Source organism: Plecotus auritus (assembly GCF_963455305.1).
Source record: "Plecotus auritus genome assembly, chromosome: 7".
Taxonomy (NCBI): Eukaryota; Metazoa; Chordata; class Mammalia; order Chiroptera; family Vespertilionidae; genus Plecotus; species Plecotus auritus.
In genome coordinates, this window is record NC_137774.1 from 67,733,571 (window position 1) to 67,754,378 (window position 20,808).

At 47.9% G+C, this 20,808-nt stretch overlaps 1 protein-coding gene across 11 annotated transcripts in view; it reads left to right on the forward strand.

The window, feature by feature from the left end:
- SH2B1 (SH2B adaptor protein 1) overlaps positions 1-20,808 on the forward strand; it is a 28,025-nt gene that overhangs the window by 3,128 nt on the left and 4,089 nt on the right. For 7 of the 11 annotated variants that reach the window (XR_013961078.1, XR_013961079.1, XM_080677827.1 and 4 more), the window contains exons 1-5: positions 15,836-15,976; positions 16,323-17,353; positions 18,341-18,442; positions 18,686-18,777; positions 18,883-19,058. Coding sequence is in view for 8 of the 11 variants with exons in the window: in XM_080677827.1 (XP_080533953.1) it covers positions 16,412-17,353; positions 18,341-18,442; positions 18,686-18,777; positions 18,883-19,058 (1,312 nt within the window). In the remaining 3 variants the exon portion in view is untranslated. Of the gene's footprint in view, positions 1-6,081; positions 6,150-14,313; positions 14,471-15,835; positions 15,977-16,322; positions 17,354-18,340; positions 18,443-18,685; positions 18,778-18,882; positions 19,059-20,808 lie in introns of those variants that run through there. The other 4 variants (XM_080677828.1, XM_080677823.1, XM_080677824.1 and 1 more) reach the window with 3 other exon arrangements.

Below are 20,808 nucleotides of genomic sequence, written 5' to 3' on the forward strand. Positions count from 1 at the left end.
TTTTAGTGTTGCTGTATCAATTTTAATGTGTATTTGCTTGAAAAAAAGACTGACATAAGTAAATACTGTTAAAAATGGATCACAACAAAACAGTAAGAAAGCCCACTGCGAGACACAGCTGATCCTCACAGCCAACTGGCCTAGAGGTCAATTCCTCCCAGTGATACCAACAACAATCAAGGCTTTTAACTACAACAAGGCTGTACACACAGTCCACAAAGGGGTGCACCAAGAGTGTCCACCTCAGGTTAACTGGGGAGGCTGACCCTCTGGGCCATATAGGACACCTAGCACACAAAGCTACCCTACCAACTCAGGGAAGCAGCGAAAATGTGGAGGCAAAGAAACAGATCACAAACGAAAGAAATGGAGGAAAACAAATGACTGGATATAAAATTCAAAACCACATTTATAAGGCTTTTCAAGAATATCCTAGAAAAGGCCAATAAATTTAGCGAGACCCTCGAAGATATGAAAAAGGACCAACTAGAAATTAAACATACACTGACTGAAATAAAAAATATTATACAGAGACCCAACAGCAGACTAGAGGAACACAAGAATCAAGTCAAAGATTTGAAATACAAAGAAGCAAAAAACACTCAACCGGAAAAGAAAAAAGAATCCAAAAATTTGAAGATAGTGTAAGAAGCCTCTGGGGAGAGACAAAATGGCGGCGGAATAGACGGACGTGTCCTGAGCCTTGTCCCGGAGCAAATAGAGGGAGCAGCTGAAACGAGTGGAATCCAGCCCGAATTGGCGAAGGAGGCGCAGCTGGTGAGACAGTTTGCAGCCTGGAAGGGCAGAGATCCCCCCCATAAAGCAAGACACGCATGAAAAACACACATGGTGTCTAAATAAGACAAAGGAAAATCGTTTGGGCAAAAATTAAAAGGATCCCAAATCAATTATATAGAAAAGATTCCTTTATTAACTTTTGGTCGAGAATATGTATATTTTCAGAAAACAACTCCAAGACCATGTGGATTCCTGCAACAGAGAGGAATTGACAGGTCTGCTCCAACCACGAAGACAAGAGGAGAAACAGTCCAGAGATGGGAGACGCTGACGACGCCTTGCCACGCTAGCAGTCAGCAGCTGTGCGACGCAGCAGGTTACCTAGGACCAAACCAGAGAGGGTCGGACCTGCATTGCCACCATGTGCCCACCATCCAGATATCATTGCTGACATGTACACATAAGGAACTGTTTGACGTTGAAATGGGGACTCAGAACTGTTGGACATTGAAATTGGGACTCAAACATTTTTTGTTATTATATGTTTATTTCTAGTCTGCAGAGGCAAGATTTTTTAAAGGAAAGAAATGGGGGGGGAAATAGATACAGAGGCAAAGAAGCATTGAACAGACTATCAAACTACAGCGGGAAGGCAGGGGAGGTTGGGGCGGGGGGAGGCGGGGCTGTATGAGATCAACCGAAGGACTTGTACGCATGCATATAAGCATAACCAATGGATACAAGACACTGGTGGGGGGGGGGCAGGTAAAGAAATGTACTGGGGGGAAGGGGAGGCCGGGGGGAGGTCAATGGAGGGGAAAAAAAAGGAGACATATGTACTACTATTTGTAATACTTCAAACAATTAAAAAAAATAAAAATAACAAAAGAGAAGCCTCTGGGACAACTTCAAGCATACCAACATCAGAATTATTGGGGTGCCAGAAGAAGACAGAGAGCAAGATACTGAAAACCTATTTGAAGAAATAATGACTGAAAACTTCCCCCACCTGGTGAAAGAAATAGACTTACAAGCCCAGGAAGTGCAGAGAACCCTATACAAGAGGAATCCAAAGAGGACCACACCAAGACACATCATAATTAAAATGCCAAGAGCAAAAGACAAAGAGAGAATATTAAAAGCAGCAAGAGAAAAACAGTTAATTACCTACAAGGGAGCACCCATACGATTGGCAGCTGATTTCTCAACAGAAACTATGCAGGCCAGATGGGAGTGGCAAGAAATATTCAAAGTGATGAATAACAAGAACCTACAACCAAGATTACCCAGCAAAGTTATCATTCAGAATTGAAGGTCAGATAAAGAGCTTCACAGATAAGAAAAAGCTAAAGGAGTTCATCACCACCAAACCAGTATTATATGAAATGCTGAAAGGTATTCTTTAAGAAGAGGAAGAAGAAGAAAAAAGTAAAGATAAAAATTATGAACAACAAATACATATCTATCAACAAGTGAACCTAAAAATCAAGTGAATTAAAAATCTGAGGAACAGAATGAACTGGTGAATATAATAGAATCAGGGGCATAGAAAGGGAGTGGACTGATAATTCTCAGGGGGCAAGTGGTATGGGGGGTGCAGGAAGAGACTGGACAAAAATCGTACACCTATGGATGAGGACAGTGTGGGGGAGGTAAGGGCAGAGGGTGGGGTGGGAACCGGGTTGAGGGGAGCTATGAGGGGAATAAGGAGAAACAATTGTAATAATCTGAGCAATAAAGATTTATTAAATTTTAAAAAAAGAAATATAAACTAATATAATTTCAAATAGCAAATAAATTTAACTAATCAAAATATTTTCTTAATATGTACCTTCAGTTGGTACTTTTTAAATTAAAATTTTAAAACACTGAGCTTCTGTAATTCTAAAACGCATGAAATAAAATGTAATTGTTCATAATTAAGTTACTCTTTTCAGGAAAATAACATATTAAAAGCCACTAAGAGAGGTGATAACTATTTAAGTGGAAATGTATTTGTGTGTATGTGTGTGAGTGTCTGCACTCCTTAAAGTGTCATAATATTCCATTGCTTTTTACTTTCACTTGCCATTTTTTTTGGCGGGGGGGGGTGCGTGGAAGAAAAATACAGGATCACTAAGCATTAGGAAAAATTCCTTCGTATAAGTAACAAATAAAATGTGTCTACTGATCTCTACCTGTGTCCTATTACCAAAAAAAAAAAAAAAAAGAAAAGAAAAGAAAAAGAAAAAAGAAAGCCCACTGCATGGGAGAACATATTTGCCAATGATATTTCCGATAAGGGTTTAATCTCCAAAATTTATAGAGAACTCATACAACTTAACAAAAGGAAGATAAACAATTCAACCAAAAAATGGGCAAAGGATCTAAATAGACACTTTTCTGAAAGAGGACATACAGAAGGCCCAAAGACATATGAAAACCTGCTCAAAGTCACTAATCACCTGAGAGATGCAAATCAAAACAATGAGATACCATCTCACAACTGTCAGAATGGCTATCATCAACAAATCAACAAATGACAAGTGCTGGTGAGGATGTGGAGAAAAAGGAACCCTCGTGCACTGCTGGTGGGAATGCAGACTGGTGCAGCCACTGTGGAGAACAGTATGGGGTTTCCTCAAAAAGTTAAAAAATGGAACTCCCATTTGACCCAGTAATCCCACTCCTAGGAATATATCCCAAGAAATCAGAAACACCAATCAGAAAGGATATATGCACCCCTATGTTCATAGCAGCACAATTTACAGTAGGTAAGATTTAGAAACAGCCTAAGTGCCCATCAGCAGATGAGTGGATTAAAAAACTTTGGTACATCTACACAATGGAATACTATGCTGTGGTAAAAAAGAAGGAACTTTTGCCATTTGCAACAGCATGGATGGAATTGGAGAGCATTATACTAAGCAAAATAAGCCAGTTGGAGAAAGATAAATATCACATGATCTCACTCATATGTGGGATATAATGATCAACATAATTTGATGAACAAAAATAGATCCAGAGACAAATGGTGGGGGAAAGGGGTTAGAGAGCAACCAAAGGACTTGTATGCATGCATATTAGCATAACCAATGGACACAGACATTGGGGCAGTAGGGGCTTTCCTGGGGTGGGAATGGTTTGGGAGGGGGTCAATTGGGATAAAGGAGACATAAGTAAAACTTTAGACAATAAAATAAATAAATAAATAAATAAATAAATTTATTTATATATTTATTTTATTGTCTAAAGTTTTACATATAGACTGTATATAAAAGCCTAAGCTAAGCAACTGTGATGACCGGATGACTGGCCGGTAGCTATGACACACACTGACCACCAGAGGGTGACGCTCAATGCAGGAGCTGCCCCCTGGTGGTTAGTGTGCTCTCACAGCCTACCTCCCTCAGCTGGCCAACCTCCTGTGGTCCCTCCCCCGGGACTGAGCAAGACGGCCCAGTCACTGGCCAGGCCGAGGGACCCCACCCATGCATGAATTCGTGCGCTGGGCCTCTAGTCCTATATAATAAAAGAGTAATATGCAAATTGACCATCACTCCAACACACAAGATGGCTGCCCCTATGTGGCCAAAGATCCTGCCTCCATGTGGACACAAGATGGCTGCCACAAGGTGGCCAGCAGGGGAGGGCAGTTGGGAGGGACCAGGCCTGCAAGGGAGGGCAGTTGGGGGCAATCAAGCCTGCAGGGGAGGGCAGTTAGGGGTGACCAGGCCAGCAGAGGAGGGAAGTTGGGGGCAACCAGGCCTGCAGGGGAGGGCAGTTAGGGGTGACCAGGCCTGCAGGGGAGGGCAGTTAGGGGCAATCAGGCTGGCAGGGGAGTGGTTAGGGGGTGATCAGGCTGGCAGGCAGAAGTGGTTAGGGGCAATCAGGAAGGCAGGCAGGCAAGCAGTTGGGAGCCAGCAGTCCTGGATTGTGATAGGGATGTCCCATATTGCAGAGGGTGCAGGCTGGGCTGAGGAACACACCCTCCCCGTGCACGAATTTCGTGCACCGGGCCTCTAGTGTGTGTGTGTGTGTGTGTGTGTGTGTGTAAATGAATGAGTTTTTAAAACAATACTTGATGACATTATGGGTGATATGAATATATGACAAATTTTGTGGAAGGTGGTACATAAATAACTGAGATTAGAGAAACACAGTGCTCACAAAAGTCCAAAGGGAGGAAAGTTCTTATAGAGCTGTTGATGTAGCGGCCTCTGTAATAGTCAGGAGTTCTGATTTACAGGTGACAGAATTTACATTGGCTGATTTAAGTGGAAAAGGGATTTGTTTCAGGGTATTAGGCAGCTTAAAGAATTGTGGGATAGGCTGGAGAAATAGCTCCCAAGCCATAGAACTGATCTGATAAGAAAACTCTTGTCACCGCCACTGCCACCAAACACTAAATGCCAGGACTTAGACTTCTCTACAACAGCTACTGCTGGTGCACTGAAAACTCTGCTGCATCAAGAAAGGGACCTCTCTCCCCGCTCCTCCCCGCCAAGCCTGGCAAATTCAAAGTCTCACATATGTATTGGAGCAGGCTCAGAGATGTATTCTTTGATGTTGGGGGCAGGACTAGTAACAGGAAACTTCCCCAGATGCCTGTGACCAATGTCACAGTGAAAGAGTGGAAAGAACACAAATGTCCCGTACGTGGATATGGTAGCATTAACTTTGGCTTAGCCACTGCATGAAATATTGGAGTGGGTTCAAGCTTGCAGAGACAAGGGTTGCCAACCACCTGTGTAAAAGCTAGTGAGCCATGCTAAATGAAGAGGAAGGCTTGCTGCTATAGAAAAATAGCATGCATATAAGCTGGGGGTGAGGAACAAAGGAAGTCGAAAACCATTATGACTTTAGGAGACTGAATTTGCTTAAGGAGAGAGATTGTTCTCTCTTTCAAACATTTTATGTGATTATAGTTAAAAAAAAGAAACGTTTTTTATGTAAAATCTTGAACTCTTTAAAAAGACACTGTTGAAATCACATGGCCTTCTGCCCCCTGCCCCTCCCAAGAGTCCATTCATTCTGCTATGTGGGTGACACTTTGAGTTCCTGCTTAATAACCATTTTCCATCTTCCTGTAGGCAGGGCTCTGATTTTGTTCGGAGTGGCCCTTTTCCCGTTCCAGGAATAATTCCTGACAGGTCTGGTCCACTCTGGTGGTCCTATTCTCCTGGCCAGGCGGTTTGTTTAGGGTTGGTTGCTACTCCTATGGAGCCAATGATTAGTAAGAGGTCTGCTTATGGGGCTTCCACATTCTTAAGGAAACACCAAAGAAATGGACCTTCTTTTGATTCTGAGTGGTCCTTGGTCTGGGTGGGAAGCCTAGAACTCCTGTGCCCATTTTGTTCCCAGGCAATAATGCAGCCAAAATCCAGAAGAGAGCAAAATAAAGAGGATCTTAGAAGGCTGGACTCCTTGCGGTATGTAATGACAATGTTCTTATTGTTTAGCCCAGACTATGTCAGAGTTGTCTGTTATTTGCAGCCAAATACATCCAAACAGATACCCTTATAGTGCTTGTACCCTGAGACATACTTCTGGTTTCACTTCTGTGAGACAGTGACACTTGAGTAGGCCAGGACTGGGCTTTCTTTATCTCCATATCCTCTGTGCCTGGCCACTGCAGTCCTCTGTGAATGTTTGCTTTGAATTAATGAGACTTCCTGTTGCAGAAGACCAAAGAAAGCCAAGGACACTTCAAAGAAATGGAGGGACACTGTTTAATACACTGGCAGACTCAGGGAACAGCCTTCCAAATCTGAGTGAAGGAACATGCATGGGGCCCTCCCTTATATCTCCCTGTGGTCCTTGTCCCACAAACATAGATTATGCTTCCGGTCCTTTTCGCAGGCCTTGCAAGAAGGCCCCCAGGTGTTGGGGGTCTCCAGGCCATATCTGATGGTCTGGCCTGGTGCCAGTGTTAATAACCCTCCCTCCAGGATAGTGCACTGTTCACAGTAACAGGTTCTGCAAAACCAGTATCTGGGAAGGAGATAGGGACTTTATTATAGGTTATCAAGAATGTACACTGAGCTTGCTGGCATGGATTCAGATCACTATCCCCCAAATATCAGGGTTACATTGGAATTAGCCCTTTTTAGCCTTCTCATTCCAAACTGAAGGGTGCCACTATGTGGTGCCCCAGACTTAACACATCTAAAACAGGTTCTCAGTTCTCTTCCACGCTGTCCTCCCACATCTAATAAGCAGCATTACCATCCAACCTTCGACTCACTCTACCCCTAACCCAGTACCCAGTCCTGCTGGTTCTTGCTCCAGAATATATCCTGAATGTGACCATGTCTCCCTAGCTCCACTGTGGACACTGGGGTTCAATATGGGATCATCTCTCATCTAGGTTATCTTAAAGGTTCTCCAATGGGCCTCTCAGCTTCTACTCTTTAAAAAATAATAATTTTTATTTATTTTAGAGAGGAAGGAAGAGAGAGAGTTAGAAACATGAACGATGAGAGGGAATCATTGATTGACTGCCTCCCACATGCCCCCCAATGGGGATCGCGCCCACAACCTAGGCATGGACCCTGATGGGGAATCGAAACGTGACCTCCTGGTTCATAGGTGCCCACTGAGCCATGCTGGTTGAGCATCAGCTTCTACTCTTATTCTCAATACCTGTCAAACCCATCCTCCACTCAGCAGCCACATCAGTCTTTAAAATATGGGTGAAAAATTAATCCCCCTTCAATGACTCCTTATGACACTTAGTATAAAAACCAAACTCGTACTTGAAATGGATGAACTGTATGGCAGGTAAATTATATCACAATAAAGCTGTTATTAAAGAATCCAAACTCCTGTGGTCTACATACCTGCATGATCTGGCCCCTGCCTACCTCCTTGGCCCATCTAGTATGATTTTCCTCTCCCTCCCTCCCAGCCACACTCGCTATCACTCTGTTCTGCAAACATCCCATCATTGTTTCCACCTCAGTGTCTGATGTTTTTTTGTTGTTGTTGTTAATCCTCACCTGAGGATATTTTTCCATTGATCTTTTAGAGAGAGTGGAAGAGAGGGAAAGACCGAGAGAAACTTCGATGTGAGAGAAACATATTGATTGGTTGCCTCCTGCACCCACCCCAACCAGGGTCTGGGCCAGGGAGGAGCCTGCAACCAAGGTACATGCCCAAATCAAACCCGGAACCCTTTGGTCAGCAGGCTGACCCTATCCACTGAGCCAAACCGGCTAGGACTTTCATCTTTTTCCTGTAGCTTTCCCCATGGCTTGTTCTTCCTCCTCATTCAGGTCCCACCTCTTGTATCTAAAGTAATGCCAGGTCATCCTTTTATCAAGTGTCCCCTTTGATTTTCTTCATTGCACCTAAAGATCCAAAATTAAAAAGTTTGCTTGGTGGTGGTGGTGGTTTTCTGTCTCACCAGCTCATGACAATAAGAACTTATTTTTTACTCTTAAGTACAGTGCCTAACAGGTGAAGAAGTATTTGTTGAAGGAATTATGTGTTGAATCATTTCAGTTGAGCATTTGTGTTGGGCTTGTTAAATTTTCTGATGTTTTCAATAGAAAGCAAATTTTGTATTCACATTCATTTTAAAAATAAAGATGTCGCCATAGCCAGTTTGGCTCAGTGGATAGAGGGTCAGCCTGCCGACTGGAGGGTCCCAGGTTCGATTCTGGTTAAGGGCACATGCCCAGGTTGTGGGCTCGATCCCCAGTAGGGGACATGTAGGAGGCAGCGGATCAATGATTCTCGGTCATCATTCATGTTTCTATTTCTCGCTTCCTCTCTGAAATCAATAAAAATATATTTAAAAAAATAAAGATGAGTCACTAACTTTTGGAGCCTCTGTTATCTATAACATGAGGATGGAGTAGCAAGGTTAAACTGTATGATTTCTTAGATTTATTGTAACTGACTTCTAAAAGGAGGTTGTAATTGAAATGAGTACTGGACTGGCCAGCAACTTAATGGAAAATTGAGGACCAGGACCCAGAGCTTTGTCCTCAGTGTCACTAAACAGATTTTTTGGAAGCTCAAGGCCATCCTTCACTCTTCCCTACCAGCCAGCCTGGCAGTGCTTCCTCAGAAATCTCTCTGGACATTCTCCTTGGTACTAGCCCCACTGCATCACCCTGGCCAGGTCAGCATCAGCTCTCCCAGACACTGCAACAGTCTCTCTGCTTCCAGCCCCCAAACCCCAGGCCCATACTGGACCTGGATGCCCTTCCAAACACAGAACTTTGATCATACCCATATCACTCAGATGTGACTGGAGACATTCTAATTGAAAACACTTAGTGAATGTCACACAAAAGCTACTAAGGAACAGGCACTTGAGAGGTGGCCTAGGTGGTTCGGCCACACCTGGCTTCCTGGAGGGGAACACACTTTGAAGCCTGAAACAAGAGGGAAGAAGATTGACAGCAGTGAGGGAAATGGTGTGTGTCGTTCAGAGGTAGAGCCGAAGTAAAGCCCGAGTACTTTAGGCTGTCAAACTGTCCTGACAGAACAGAGGATGATTTGGAGGGCCAGGAGGTCTAGGCCAAAGCACCAAGGCTGATTTTGACATCCCAGGAAAGAAAACAAAATACAAGAAATCCCCTTCTCTTGGGGTGAGGGTCAGGATGACCTCCAAAAGAATCCCACAAGCAACCACTTCCCTTCAGTCAGACCCTGTTTTTCCTTTAAAGAACCACCTTCTGCTATGCTCAGCCCACCCCAATCTCAGATGGGTCCATGATCGAGTTTACAAATTAGCATAATCTATCCCTCCAGGTTACAAGTATTGGTTCAGGGTTAGTATTCTGTTTCAACCCCAAATAGTGTACTAATGAAGTTCAGTTCTAGCACTAACTGCCCAAAGTTAGTATAGACACAAGTTAAGGGCTCAGTCCTTAACAAGACTGTCCCCATTTCAAATGCCAGCTGCAAGTGGAATCCCCCAGCCACCTGCACTTCTGACCAACTGGCTACAGATCTGGGAGTTTCCCATGACCCCCACTCCCTGTTTGATATTTGCTAGAACAGCTCAGAATGCAGAAAAGCGCTATGCTTCACGATTACAGTTTTATAACCAAGTCAGGAACAGCCAAATGAAGAGACACATAGGGTGAGGTCTGGGAGGTTCCAAATACAGAGCGTCCATTCCCTCTCCCCATGGAGTCAGCATATCATCCTCCTGGAACATCAATGCATTCACCAACCAGGAAGAACTAGTTGGGCTTCACTGTCCAGAGTACTTATTGGGGCTTCATTATTTAGGCATGACTAATTAAACCATTACCATATGACTGAACACAATCTCCACGCCCCCTCGCTTCCCTCCTTGGATGCTGAGCTAGTGCAAAATCCCAACCCTCGCCCTAACCGGTTTGGCTCAGTGGATAGAGCGTCGGCCTGCGGACTGAAAGGTCCCAGGTTTGATTCCGGTCAAGGGCATGTACCTGGGTTGCTGGCACATCCCCAGTAGGGGGCGTGCAGGAGGCAGCTGATCCATGTCTCTCTCTCATCGATGTTTCTAACTTTCTATACTTCTCTCTTCCTCTCTGTAAAAAATCAATAAAATATATATATTTTTTAAAAATCCCAACCCTTGTATCACAACATTGGTCTTTGCGGTGACCAGCCCCTATCCTGAAGATATTTAGGGGCTTGCCATGAATAACAGATACTTCTATCACTGGAAATACCAAGTACTTTTAATCCTCCGTGCCAGGAACATGAGACAAAGATCAGACAAGTTCTTTATTATACAACATGTTTGTTGGGTGACCCACGCTGAGCTGATGAAATTCAACCCGATTGCCTTCGTTGGAGCTGTTGGGAAAGCTAGGACCTTTTTCTGCTAGGGTTGTTATTCTGGTAAGCTTGCAGCTGCAGGCAGCCATATTGCTACCTCTGAGAGTACAACCTGCCTGAGAATGAAGATAGTCAGGAAAAAAGCAGAACTAAGAGAAAGAGACCAAGTTCAAATGGACATTGTTTGAGCTTTTGGCTCTAAGCATGCCTGAAGTTATTCTATCTTTGATTTTTCAATTTTGTGAACCAACAAACCCCCCCCCCCTTTTTATGTTCAATCAATCTTAAATTGGAGTTTCCATTGTAGCTGAAAGCATCCTGTGAAGTACATGCCCTCTTACTGAGGAAGACGTGTTTCTTACTTCCTTATTAATATCTTGGCTTAACCTGGGCCCTGGATCCCATTCCTTCCCACCTTCCCCAAAACTCATTCAATTACCATCCTTTCTACTGGCTCCTTTCTCCTTAGACTTTTGACATAATTAGGTCTTCCTTGGGATATAAACAGGCAAATCTTTTCTTCCCTTTCTAACTACAACCCACCATATCTCTTTCCTTCCCTTTTTGGTCAAACTGAGATAGTTCTCCACATCCCTCCTCCCACTTATTCACCTTCCATTTGTTCTTCAATTCTCTACCATTTGGCTTCTGCTTCCACCACGTCCCTAAAATTATTCTCACCAAGGTCACTCAGCAATGGTAGTCATTATAGAAGACAATAGCAGTATTATGGATCTCTGTTTATCATTTGTTTTTGCCCATCCCAACCCCCCCCCCCCCCCTGCAATATACACTCTATACTCCCACACCCCCTGGTCTTTGGTGTGTGGTTTCTAACAGAACTTCCAGGTGGTTTTTCTTTCTTTTCTGTTTTTGTTTGAGGAATGTTGGAGGCTTTGCCTTGGAATTGACATCTCCCAGGGGCAACCCTTGGTCAATAGCTAAGGGGTGTTGGTATATGTAAGGCCCACTTCCCTCATTTCCTGACAAATCTGAGGCATAACTTAACATCCAAAGCTCCCCTGTGGTGAAGCTGCCTGAGATTACCTGCTTGCTTGGTTTCCTCTCCTGCTTTCCCCACTCCCTTACTGGTTTCTTCTCATAGCACTTTTTAAATAAATTATTTGCACACAAATCCTCATCTCAGGGTCTGCTTCTGGGAAACCTGATCCAAGACATCATCTCTGCGTATTTTTTACTCCTCTTTGCCTCGTTCCCCGGAATTAGGCTCTGGCCCTCCTCTTTCTACATATATTACTTGGACAATGTCATTCATATCTATGGTTTCAACCACTATCATGTCTGATCACCACTAAAGTGCTTTGTGCAGTTCAGACCATCGGTCCATCTCTGCTGAAGAGCTCCACTTGGTTGGCCACAGACCCCTCCTGTACTAATACAGTAGTCACTAGCCACATGTTCTTTGTGACAAGCAGTAAAACAGACATGAGCAGAGCAAGGGCAGTGGGCCAGGTGCAGGTCACTAGGGTGGAAAGCCCCAGGTGCCTAACAATAGACAATCAATTAAAGGGTGGGACCCTGCTCCCAGGATGACTTTTCCTCCCCTCGCATATCTCTCGTCATGAGGTTTGGACCTCCTAACCTTTGCTCTCTAGAGATATTATCTATGCCTGAGTTATATTTCAGCTCCAGGCCCAGATAAGCAAAACCAGCCAGGCTGATGTGCTGGCCAATCCATCAGTGGAAACCACAACCCTGAAAGGATACACCTGGAAAGCTGCTGAATATCCTATTGAGATGTTAGGGGACCTCCCCTAACATCTCCACCCATAGAACCCTCAGGAAGAAGCCCCGTGTGCTCTGCTAGCCCTGCCTCCCCATTCTGCCCCCATTAGCCTCCTCACTCCCAAGCTCCAAGGGCCCTCCCTTTACCTTCATAGCTTATTTCCTCAGCCCATTTCTTCTAGTAATTACTTCTACACTCCTTTACCAAATAAATGTTATCTTCACTCTAAATTCTTTCCTAGCCAGAAGCCAAGTACCAAGGTTGCTGAACCCAGGTTTGGTTTAACCCCCCTGGACAGACACTTGGTGCCATTCCCACGGTCCACAACACTTAGTCACACTAGCTACATTTTAAGGGCTCAATAGCCACATGTAGCTAGTGGTTACCACAATGGACAGTGCCAATATAGGACATTTCACTCATTGCAGAAAGTTATTGGGACAGCTTAGACACATTTCCAAATTTAACCTCATCACCAGCCCCTTGCTTTCCTTGTATTCCTCCACTATCCCTATCCTAGAAAATTGACGGGCCAACTACAGAGAAAGTGTGTGTCCAGGTACCAGGAAGATGACCACAGAACTAAAATCTTTTTCATTGATATCTTCCTCTGAACTGGGAAGATGGATGGACAAAGATGGAGACATTAACAAAGGCTGTCAGCTGATGTTTGGTTAGAGCAGAGGCTGGGGGGATCAAGGTTGGCTAGGCCACAATGAATTTTTCCAACTGCATCAGGCAGCCTCAGCCTTGCACAAACATTCTCGTGTGAGTAAAGGCATTTACCCATCGCCAAACTTGGGTTACTTGCCTCTGTATTCCAGGATGAGCACTGAATCCAAACCAATAAGCTAAAGTCAGTTCTGGAAATATTGCAAATCTCAGAAAAGAGGCATACTCCTACTAGAGTTGCTAAGCTATTAGGACTTAACGTTTGGCGCTATGGAAAGCCATTTTGCTGCTGAGAGGAGAGCCTGCCTAGAGTGAAGCCAACTGCGTGGGGAAAGCCAAAGAGCCTTGAGAAGGAGAACCACAAGTTCCTGGTATCTTTTGGCCTTTTTATTAGGTAGTCCGGAAGAAGCTTAGCCTACTCTGGAATTTTCAATTGCTTAAGCAAATAGGTTCCCTTATTGCTTAGGCAAGTTGGGGTTGGTCAAAGAGAAACTGGACTGAGAGAGGTCTCTTTGTGCTCGATTTAAACTATCCTCTCTACACCTTAATGATTCTCAATTTCTGTATCTGGCAAGGGCAGTGGGCCAGGTGCAGGCCAGTGGGCCTTGATGGCTCTCCTGAGCTCCAGACTGTAAGTCCACCTGCCTCCTTAAGTCCACAAACACGTGCCAAACTGACAGTATTTCTGGTTCTCTCCCCCATCCCTGCCTTTATTTCCCAACTCGGAGATGGAGCCTCGTCCAAGCTCTAGCCAGGTGTCCTCAAACTGCGGCCCGCGGGCCACATGCGGCCCACCGAGAACATTTATCCCGCCCACGGGGTGCCGCTGCCTGTCCTGCTTAGCAGTGGACTAGTCCGCGGCCGCAGTGCGCATAGGAATTTGTTCAGTTTTTTTTTTTAAGCTATAGTCCGGCCCTCCAACCGTCTGAGGGACAGTGAACTGGCCCCCTGTTTAAAAAGTTCGAGGACCCCTGCGACCGTTTGCTCAAAGAAGCCAAGGTCGCAAGTTCAGGCTCCGCCTCCTCGCGGGGCCTTACCAAGGTCACCCCAATCTTCCCGGGACCAGTTCCTTGGTGGCGGCATCCGCGCCGCCGCTGGGCCAGGCGCTCTAGGCTGCCGCGCGCGGGCCCTTCAAAAAGCCTTCTCAGCTCGCTGGTTTCCGGCCCCCGGTGACCACTCTAGTTTTCAGCAGGCCTCGCGACTCTACCCACTAGAGTGGCTTCTCTGAGTTTGACTGCTCTCCTTGGTCCCGAATTCCCTCTGCGGGACGCAACCCTCCCCACGGCCGCTGTGTCCCCGAGACCTCCGGGAGCGCACCCTCCTCGTCTCCAGGGCAGAGCGGAGTGGGAGGAAAGCGGAAGTGAGCGTGAAGGTGCCCTTCCCTCTCCGCTCTTCTCTATGGTCGCTTCCTCCGGTGACGGGAAAGGGGTCCCGGAGCCTGCGCAGAGCCGGGCTGGGAGGCCGTCGCGGGGTGGGGGGAGGGGCAGGGAGCGGGAGCTGCCGCCGCCGCCGCCGCCGGAGCTAACCGCGGGGACCGAGATGCAGGTGGGACCGGAACCGGAACCCCCCTCTCCAAGTCCTCCTTTCCTCTCCGCGACCCGGCTGGCGCCTCCGAGAATCCCTGGGTGGGAGCGGGCGTGGGGGCCCCCAAGGCCGGGGGGCGCTCGGCGCGGAGAGTGCAGGAGGCGGGGTGGCCCCTAGGAGACTGCGGCCCCGGGGAATGGGTGGGTAGAGGGTGTCCGAGGAGTAGCGTCGTGTCGGTGGGCTGCAGCGGGCCCGGAGGTCCGAGCCAGGAGCGGAGCCTGCACCCTCCACCACCCGCCCTTCGGGGAATATCAGAACTGAGCCAAGAGGCAGGTGCACCGGGCAGATGGGTCTGAATCCTGTTTGACAGAAGAGAAACTGAGTCACCAGCTCAGGAGCCGCAGGGTCAGCGGGCCTGAGGGCGCTGTGTCAGCCTGTGGCGCGGAGGGTGGGGTGGGCCTGTGAGCGGAGGTGGCCTCTGCCTGGAGATTGGTTTCTCTTCTGTGTCCGCACCTCTTGGCTCGGGTCCCCTCTGCTCCATGACTCTGGCATCTCCTGGCTTCTTCGCGTTGGTTTGGGATGGTACCTGTGCTTGGAGCCATCTGAGTGTGTAGGGCCTAGGCCAAGGAGGAAGGGGAGGGGGTGCTGACTGTATGTCTGAATAGGAGTCTGAGGTTTTGGGGAGACTTTCCTAAGCTACCTTCACCCCAGTCCTGGTGCCAGTCATTGTCCAGTATAATATGGGAGAGGAGCATTAAATTCCATGTCCAGCTCTGTTATTTGCTAGTTGTAAGACCTCGGGAAATCTCTTCCTTCTCTAATTTCTCTTTTAGAAGATTGGAACCCATAAAGATAGCAATAACGGTAGTCATTCATTTTGTGCTTACTTTGTGCCAAGCACTGATGTATTCCGCTTAATTCTCCCAATAGATACAAAAACAAGCTTAGAGAGGACATATAATTTGTTCAAGATTACACAGCTAATAGGTGTCCGACTGGATTTCATCCCAAGTCTGACTCCGTAACCCATGGCCTTAACCAGCAGACTAGCCAGCCTTTAGGGCACACTCCCCAGTGAAAGAAGAGGGAGGTAAAAAGTCCGAGGGTCCCCGCTCCCTGTTTTATTTCGTTTGTGGCCAGCAAAGACTTGCCCTGACCCAGCCTCATAGCCTTTCCTCACCTGGTGCTGCTGCCTCTGAGCTCCAGACTGAAGGGGCAGCAAAGAAGTGGGCTGTGACCATTCCAAGCCTTCTTCACACAGGGCTTGGGTGCTGGGCCCTGGGGTCAGCTTTCAAGACAATTGCTGTTTCAATCCATCATCCATCCATCCTCCTCAATGAGCAGCCTCCCTAAGAGCTGGACCTCGGGATACGTGAGGCAGGGTCTCTGAGCTCTGTAGGCCTAGCTCCTCTGAGAACTGGGGCAGTGAGCGGCTATGACTGAGGTTGGTCCAGCGAGTCCCTGAAACTTTTGAGCTTCAGTCTCCTCATCTGTGATAGAGGTGATTAAAATCTCCCACAGGGAAAGGTAAGAACAGCACTTGCGAAGCATATGATAAACATCAAAGGGTCTGTTTTAGAGAAGGGAGATGACTTTTTAGAGGAGGGTGCTCCACAGCCCTTTATCACTCCTGGAACCAAAGCCTGGGAAAGTGGGTTGGGAAGGCAGCAGGGTGGGTGCAGCTAGGCACTGGGGAGCTGGTTGACTGGGGCTTGTGGGATGCGAGGGTCTTGGAAAGGGTAGGGAAGCAGTTGATGTTCTTCCCCATTGCTCTGATGAGTCTAGACCAGAATAGGGAGTCTGGCTCGGGTGGGACTCTGCCCCCAGTCCCACCTCAGCAGTGACTGTGTATGTGCCTCTCTTTCTTCTGCAGCTGCTGCCGCTCACCCCGTGTCTTCTGGCCGCTTCCCTCTTTGCTGCCCCTCCCCACAGGCTTCCCCTCTCCACCTCCTGGGGACCATCATGAATGGTGCCCCTACCCTGGAGGATGGGGCCTTCCCCTCTCCTCCTCCCTTGCCACCACCCCCTCCCCCTAGTTGGCGGGAGTTCTGTGAGTCCCATGCCCGTGCCGCTGCCCTGGATTTTGCCCGCCGTTTTCGCCTGTACCTGGCCTCCCACCCCCAATATGCAGGGCCCGGGGCCGAGGCTGCCTTCTCCCGCCGTTTTGCTGAGCTCTTCCTGCAGCATTTTGAAGCTGAGGTGGCCCGGGCCTCTGGTTCCCTCTCACCACCCATCCTGGCTCCTCTGAGTCCTGGTGTGGAGATCCCACCACATGACCTGTCCCTTGAGAGCTGCAGGGTGGGCGGGCCTCTGGCTGTGCTGGGCCCTTCTCGATCATCTGAGGACCTGGCCGGCCCCCTCCCTTCCTCGGTCTCTTCCTCTTCTACAACCTCCTCCTCGAAGCCGAAGCTAAAGAAACGCTTCTCCCTCCGTTCAGTGGGTCGCTCCGTCCGAGGTTCAGTCCGTGGCATCCTGCAGTGGCGGGGCACCGTTGACCCTCCCTCCCCAGCTGGGCCCCTGGAGACCTCATCAGGCCCCCCAGTGTTAGGTGGCAACAGCAATTCCAACTCCTCTGGTGGGGCTGGGACCATTGGCAGGGGACTGGTTAGTGATGGAACATCCCCAGGGGACAGATGGACTCACCGTTTTGAGAGGCTGAGACTCAGTCGGGGAGGAGGGACCTTGAAGGATGGAGCAGGGATGGTGCAGAGGGAAGAGCTGCTGAGTTTCATGGGGGCTGAAGAGGCAGCCCCTGACCCAGCTGGAGTGGGCCGGGGAGGAGGGGCAGCTGGGCCTACCTCAGGGGGAGGAGGGCAACCTCAGTGGCAGAAGTGTCGCTTACTACTTCGAAGTGAAGGAGAAGGAGGAGGAGGAAGTCGCCTGGAGTTCTTTGTACCACCCAAGGTGAGACCCAAAGAAGGGGGGTGACTGGGAGTGAATGGGTGAACTGCCAAAGTGGTAATAGCCCACATACATAGCTTGGTTTACTTTGTTTTTGTTTGTTTGTTTGTTTGTCTTTTATATTTTGATTTCAGAGAGGGAGAGAGAGGTAGATACATCTATGATGAGAGAATCGTTGATCAGCTGCCTCCTGCCTGCCCCCTACTGGGGATCAAGCCCACAAACGAGGCATGTGCCCTGACCCGGAATCCAACCGTGACCCTGGTTCACAGGTTGATGCTCAACCATTGAACCAGACCGGCCAGGCTTTGTTTTTTTTTGTTTGTTTGTTTGTTTTTGTTTTATTTTTTATTTTATTGATATTTTACAGAGAGGAAGGAAGAGGGATAGAGAGTTAGAAACATCGATGAGAGAGAAACATCCATCAGCTGCCTCTTGCACACCCCCTACTGGGGATGTGCCCGCAACCAAGGTACATGCCCTTGACCGGAATCGAACCTGGGACCTTTCAGTCCGCAGGCCGACGCTCTATCCACTGAGCAAAACCGGTTTTGGCCAGGCTTTGGTTTTTAAAGCTAGCTCCTGGCCGAAACCGGTTTGGCTCAGTGGATAGAGCGTCGGCCTGCGGACTGAAGGGTCCTGGGTTCGATTCCGGTCAAGGGCATGTACCTTGGTTGCGGGCACATCCCCAGTGGGAGGTGTGCAGGAGGCAGCTGATCAATGTTTCTCTCTCATCGATGTTTCTAGCTCTCTATCCCTCTCCCTTCCTCTCTGTAAAATATCAATAAAATATATTTAAAAAATAAATAAATAAATAAATAAATAAAGCTAGCTCCTGACTCTGAGCTAGTAGATGTGAGCAGGACTGAAAGAGTAGTGTTACTCCTTTTGTCTAATGCCCGTAGGATGTAGAAGGAAAGATGAATCTGGAGGGAAGGGAAAGACGGTCTTTACCACCAAAGGTCTGGATCTTGTTCTCTTCCCACCTAGGCATCTCGGCCTCGGCTCAGCATTCCCTGCTCTACCATTACGGATGTGCGGGCGACCACAGCCCTGGAGATGCCTGATCGAGAGAACACATTTGTGGTTAAGGTGGGAGCCGTGAGCCCCCCTTCCCCCTTGGAGCACTCATGTTAGGGGGAAAGCATTCAGTACATAAGAGCAAGGGGCATTGGTGGAAGGAGGTGCATGCATGTCAGGTTCCTTGAGCGTAGGTCCCTGAAGCTGCAGCTTTTCTGGGAGCAGGGGAGAGAGGCAGGATGTTTTTGTTCTCAGTAGGGGTGCCTTAAGGCCTTAGGAACTGGCAATGCCGATGGACCTTCTCTTGTCCCATAGGTGGAAGGCTCCTCCGAGTATATCCTGGAGACAGCTGATGCTCTACATGTGAAGGCCTGGGTGTCTGACATCCAAGAATGCCTGAGCCCGGGGTGAGGAACCTCACTTCTGCACTGAGGAAACCAGGGCTGGGGTGGGAGCAGCCTGGCCCCTCCCCTGGTGACATTTCTGCCAGCACCATTTCCCTGTCTCTGCAGGCCCTGCCCTGCTACCAGTCCCCACCCCATGACCCTCCCGCTGGCCCCTGGGACCTCGTTTCTTACAAGAGAGAACACAGACAGCCTGGAGCTGCCCTGCCTGCACCACTCAGAGAGTCTGCCCAGCCAGGATCTACTGCTGGGACCCAGCGAGAGCAACGACCGCCTGTCACAGGGTAAGGTAGACCTTAGAGAGCTGTGAGCCTCAGACTGCCAGGAAAGACCCCCTGCTTTTGGGCTCCAGTGTAACCCCCTTCCTGCCCCTCGGCTACCCACCCCACCCACCAAATGTTTGTCTTTTGTCCCAGAACATGCTAAGCCACAGTTGGCCCTTTAGGACCATCAGCATCACCGCTCACACAAGCTCCAAGGAAACCCCTCGCCTACCTTCCCTGCCCAGCCTTGTCACCTTTCCCGTACGCCTTGGGCAGACCACCACTCTGGCTGCAGATACAGTTCTCGTCTCCAAGCTTGCAGAACACTTCGTACACATCTTTGTTTTGCTCTTACTCTGTGTCTCTGTGCATGTGTCAATGATACCAATTTTCTTTTGACTGTACTTCTTAGCCTGACTAAGCACGTGCATACCCTTACCCACACACATAAGCACAGAGACTAAATCTACCTGACCCCAGCTCACCTTTCTAGATTCCACTACACCCTTTCCTCATGAACCTCCATTCTGAGTTTCAGTGTCACAGTGCCTAGCATATAACTATAGGCTGTGTTCGGTGAGTAAAACTAATGATAGAATCTTAAAGCTAGAACAGACCTTACAAGTCATCAGTTCTAATCCCCTCTGTTCTCAGGCAGCTAACAGCAAGGAGGAGAAATGGCTTTCCCAATGTCACCTGAGAGTCACTAACAAAGATGGGCCCTGCCAGCTTGATGCCTGAGCCCCTGCACACATACTCATCTAAGCGGTGACTGTGTACAACATTCCCGCCTGCCACTCAGCAGACATTCAGGAATGCCCTAGTACTTACCTGACTCTGCCAGGCTCGGGCAAGATGGGGGATGCAGACATGCCTGAAATTAGCTCCTTGCCCTCCATGGGCTCACAGTATAGCTGAGGAGACAAGACATCTAAAAAGCAGGACTTTAAAATGAAGAGTTTGTGCTTTGTGTTCTCTGAGCAGCACAAGCAAGAAGAAAGTGCCTTGGGAGCTCAGGGGAGGAAGAGAATCAGGGCTAGAAAGAGGATTTTTTTAAAAAACATTTTTTCATTGATTTGAGAGAGAGAGAGAGAAACAGAAACATCAATGATGACAGGGAATCATTGATTGTCTGCCTCCTGCATGTTGGACCGAGCCCAAAACCCAGGCATGGGCCCCTGACCGGAATCGAACCTGGGACCCTTTGGTCCGCAGGCCAACACTCTATCCACTGAGCCAAATCAGCTAGGACAGTGGTCAACAGAGCGGCAAACCGCGGCTCGCGAGCCACAGTTTGCCAAGCACTGGGCTAGGGCATAGAAGGAGGATCTTTGATGCCTCTGAGAGTTGGAGGCTTTGTACTATTGAACAAAAAAAGGACCCCCCCTCTTTTTTATTTTGCAAGGGCCTGGGCAGGACCCCCATTAAAAAAAAATGTTTTTATTGATTTCAGAGAGAGGAAGGGAGAAGGAGAGAGAGATAGAAACATTAATGATGAGAGAGAATCATTGATCGGCCGTCTCCTGCATGCCCCCTACTGGGGCTGGAGCCTGCAACTGGACATGTGCCCTGATGGGAATCTATCCATGACCTCCTGGTTCATGCGTCGATGCTCAACCACTGAACCACACTGGCCAGTCAGGTTGAGACCCCCTTTAAAAAATTTGTTTGTTTGTTTGTTTTGTTAATTCTCACCTGAGGATATTTTTCCATTGATTTTAGAGAGAGTGGAAGGGAGAGGAAGAGACAGAGAAACATAGATGTGAGAGAT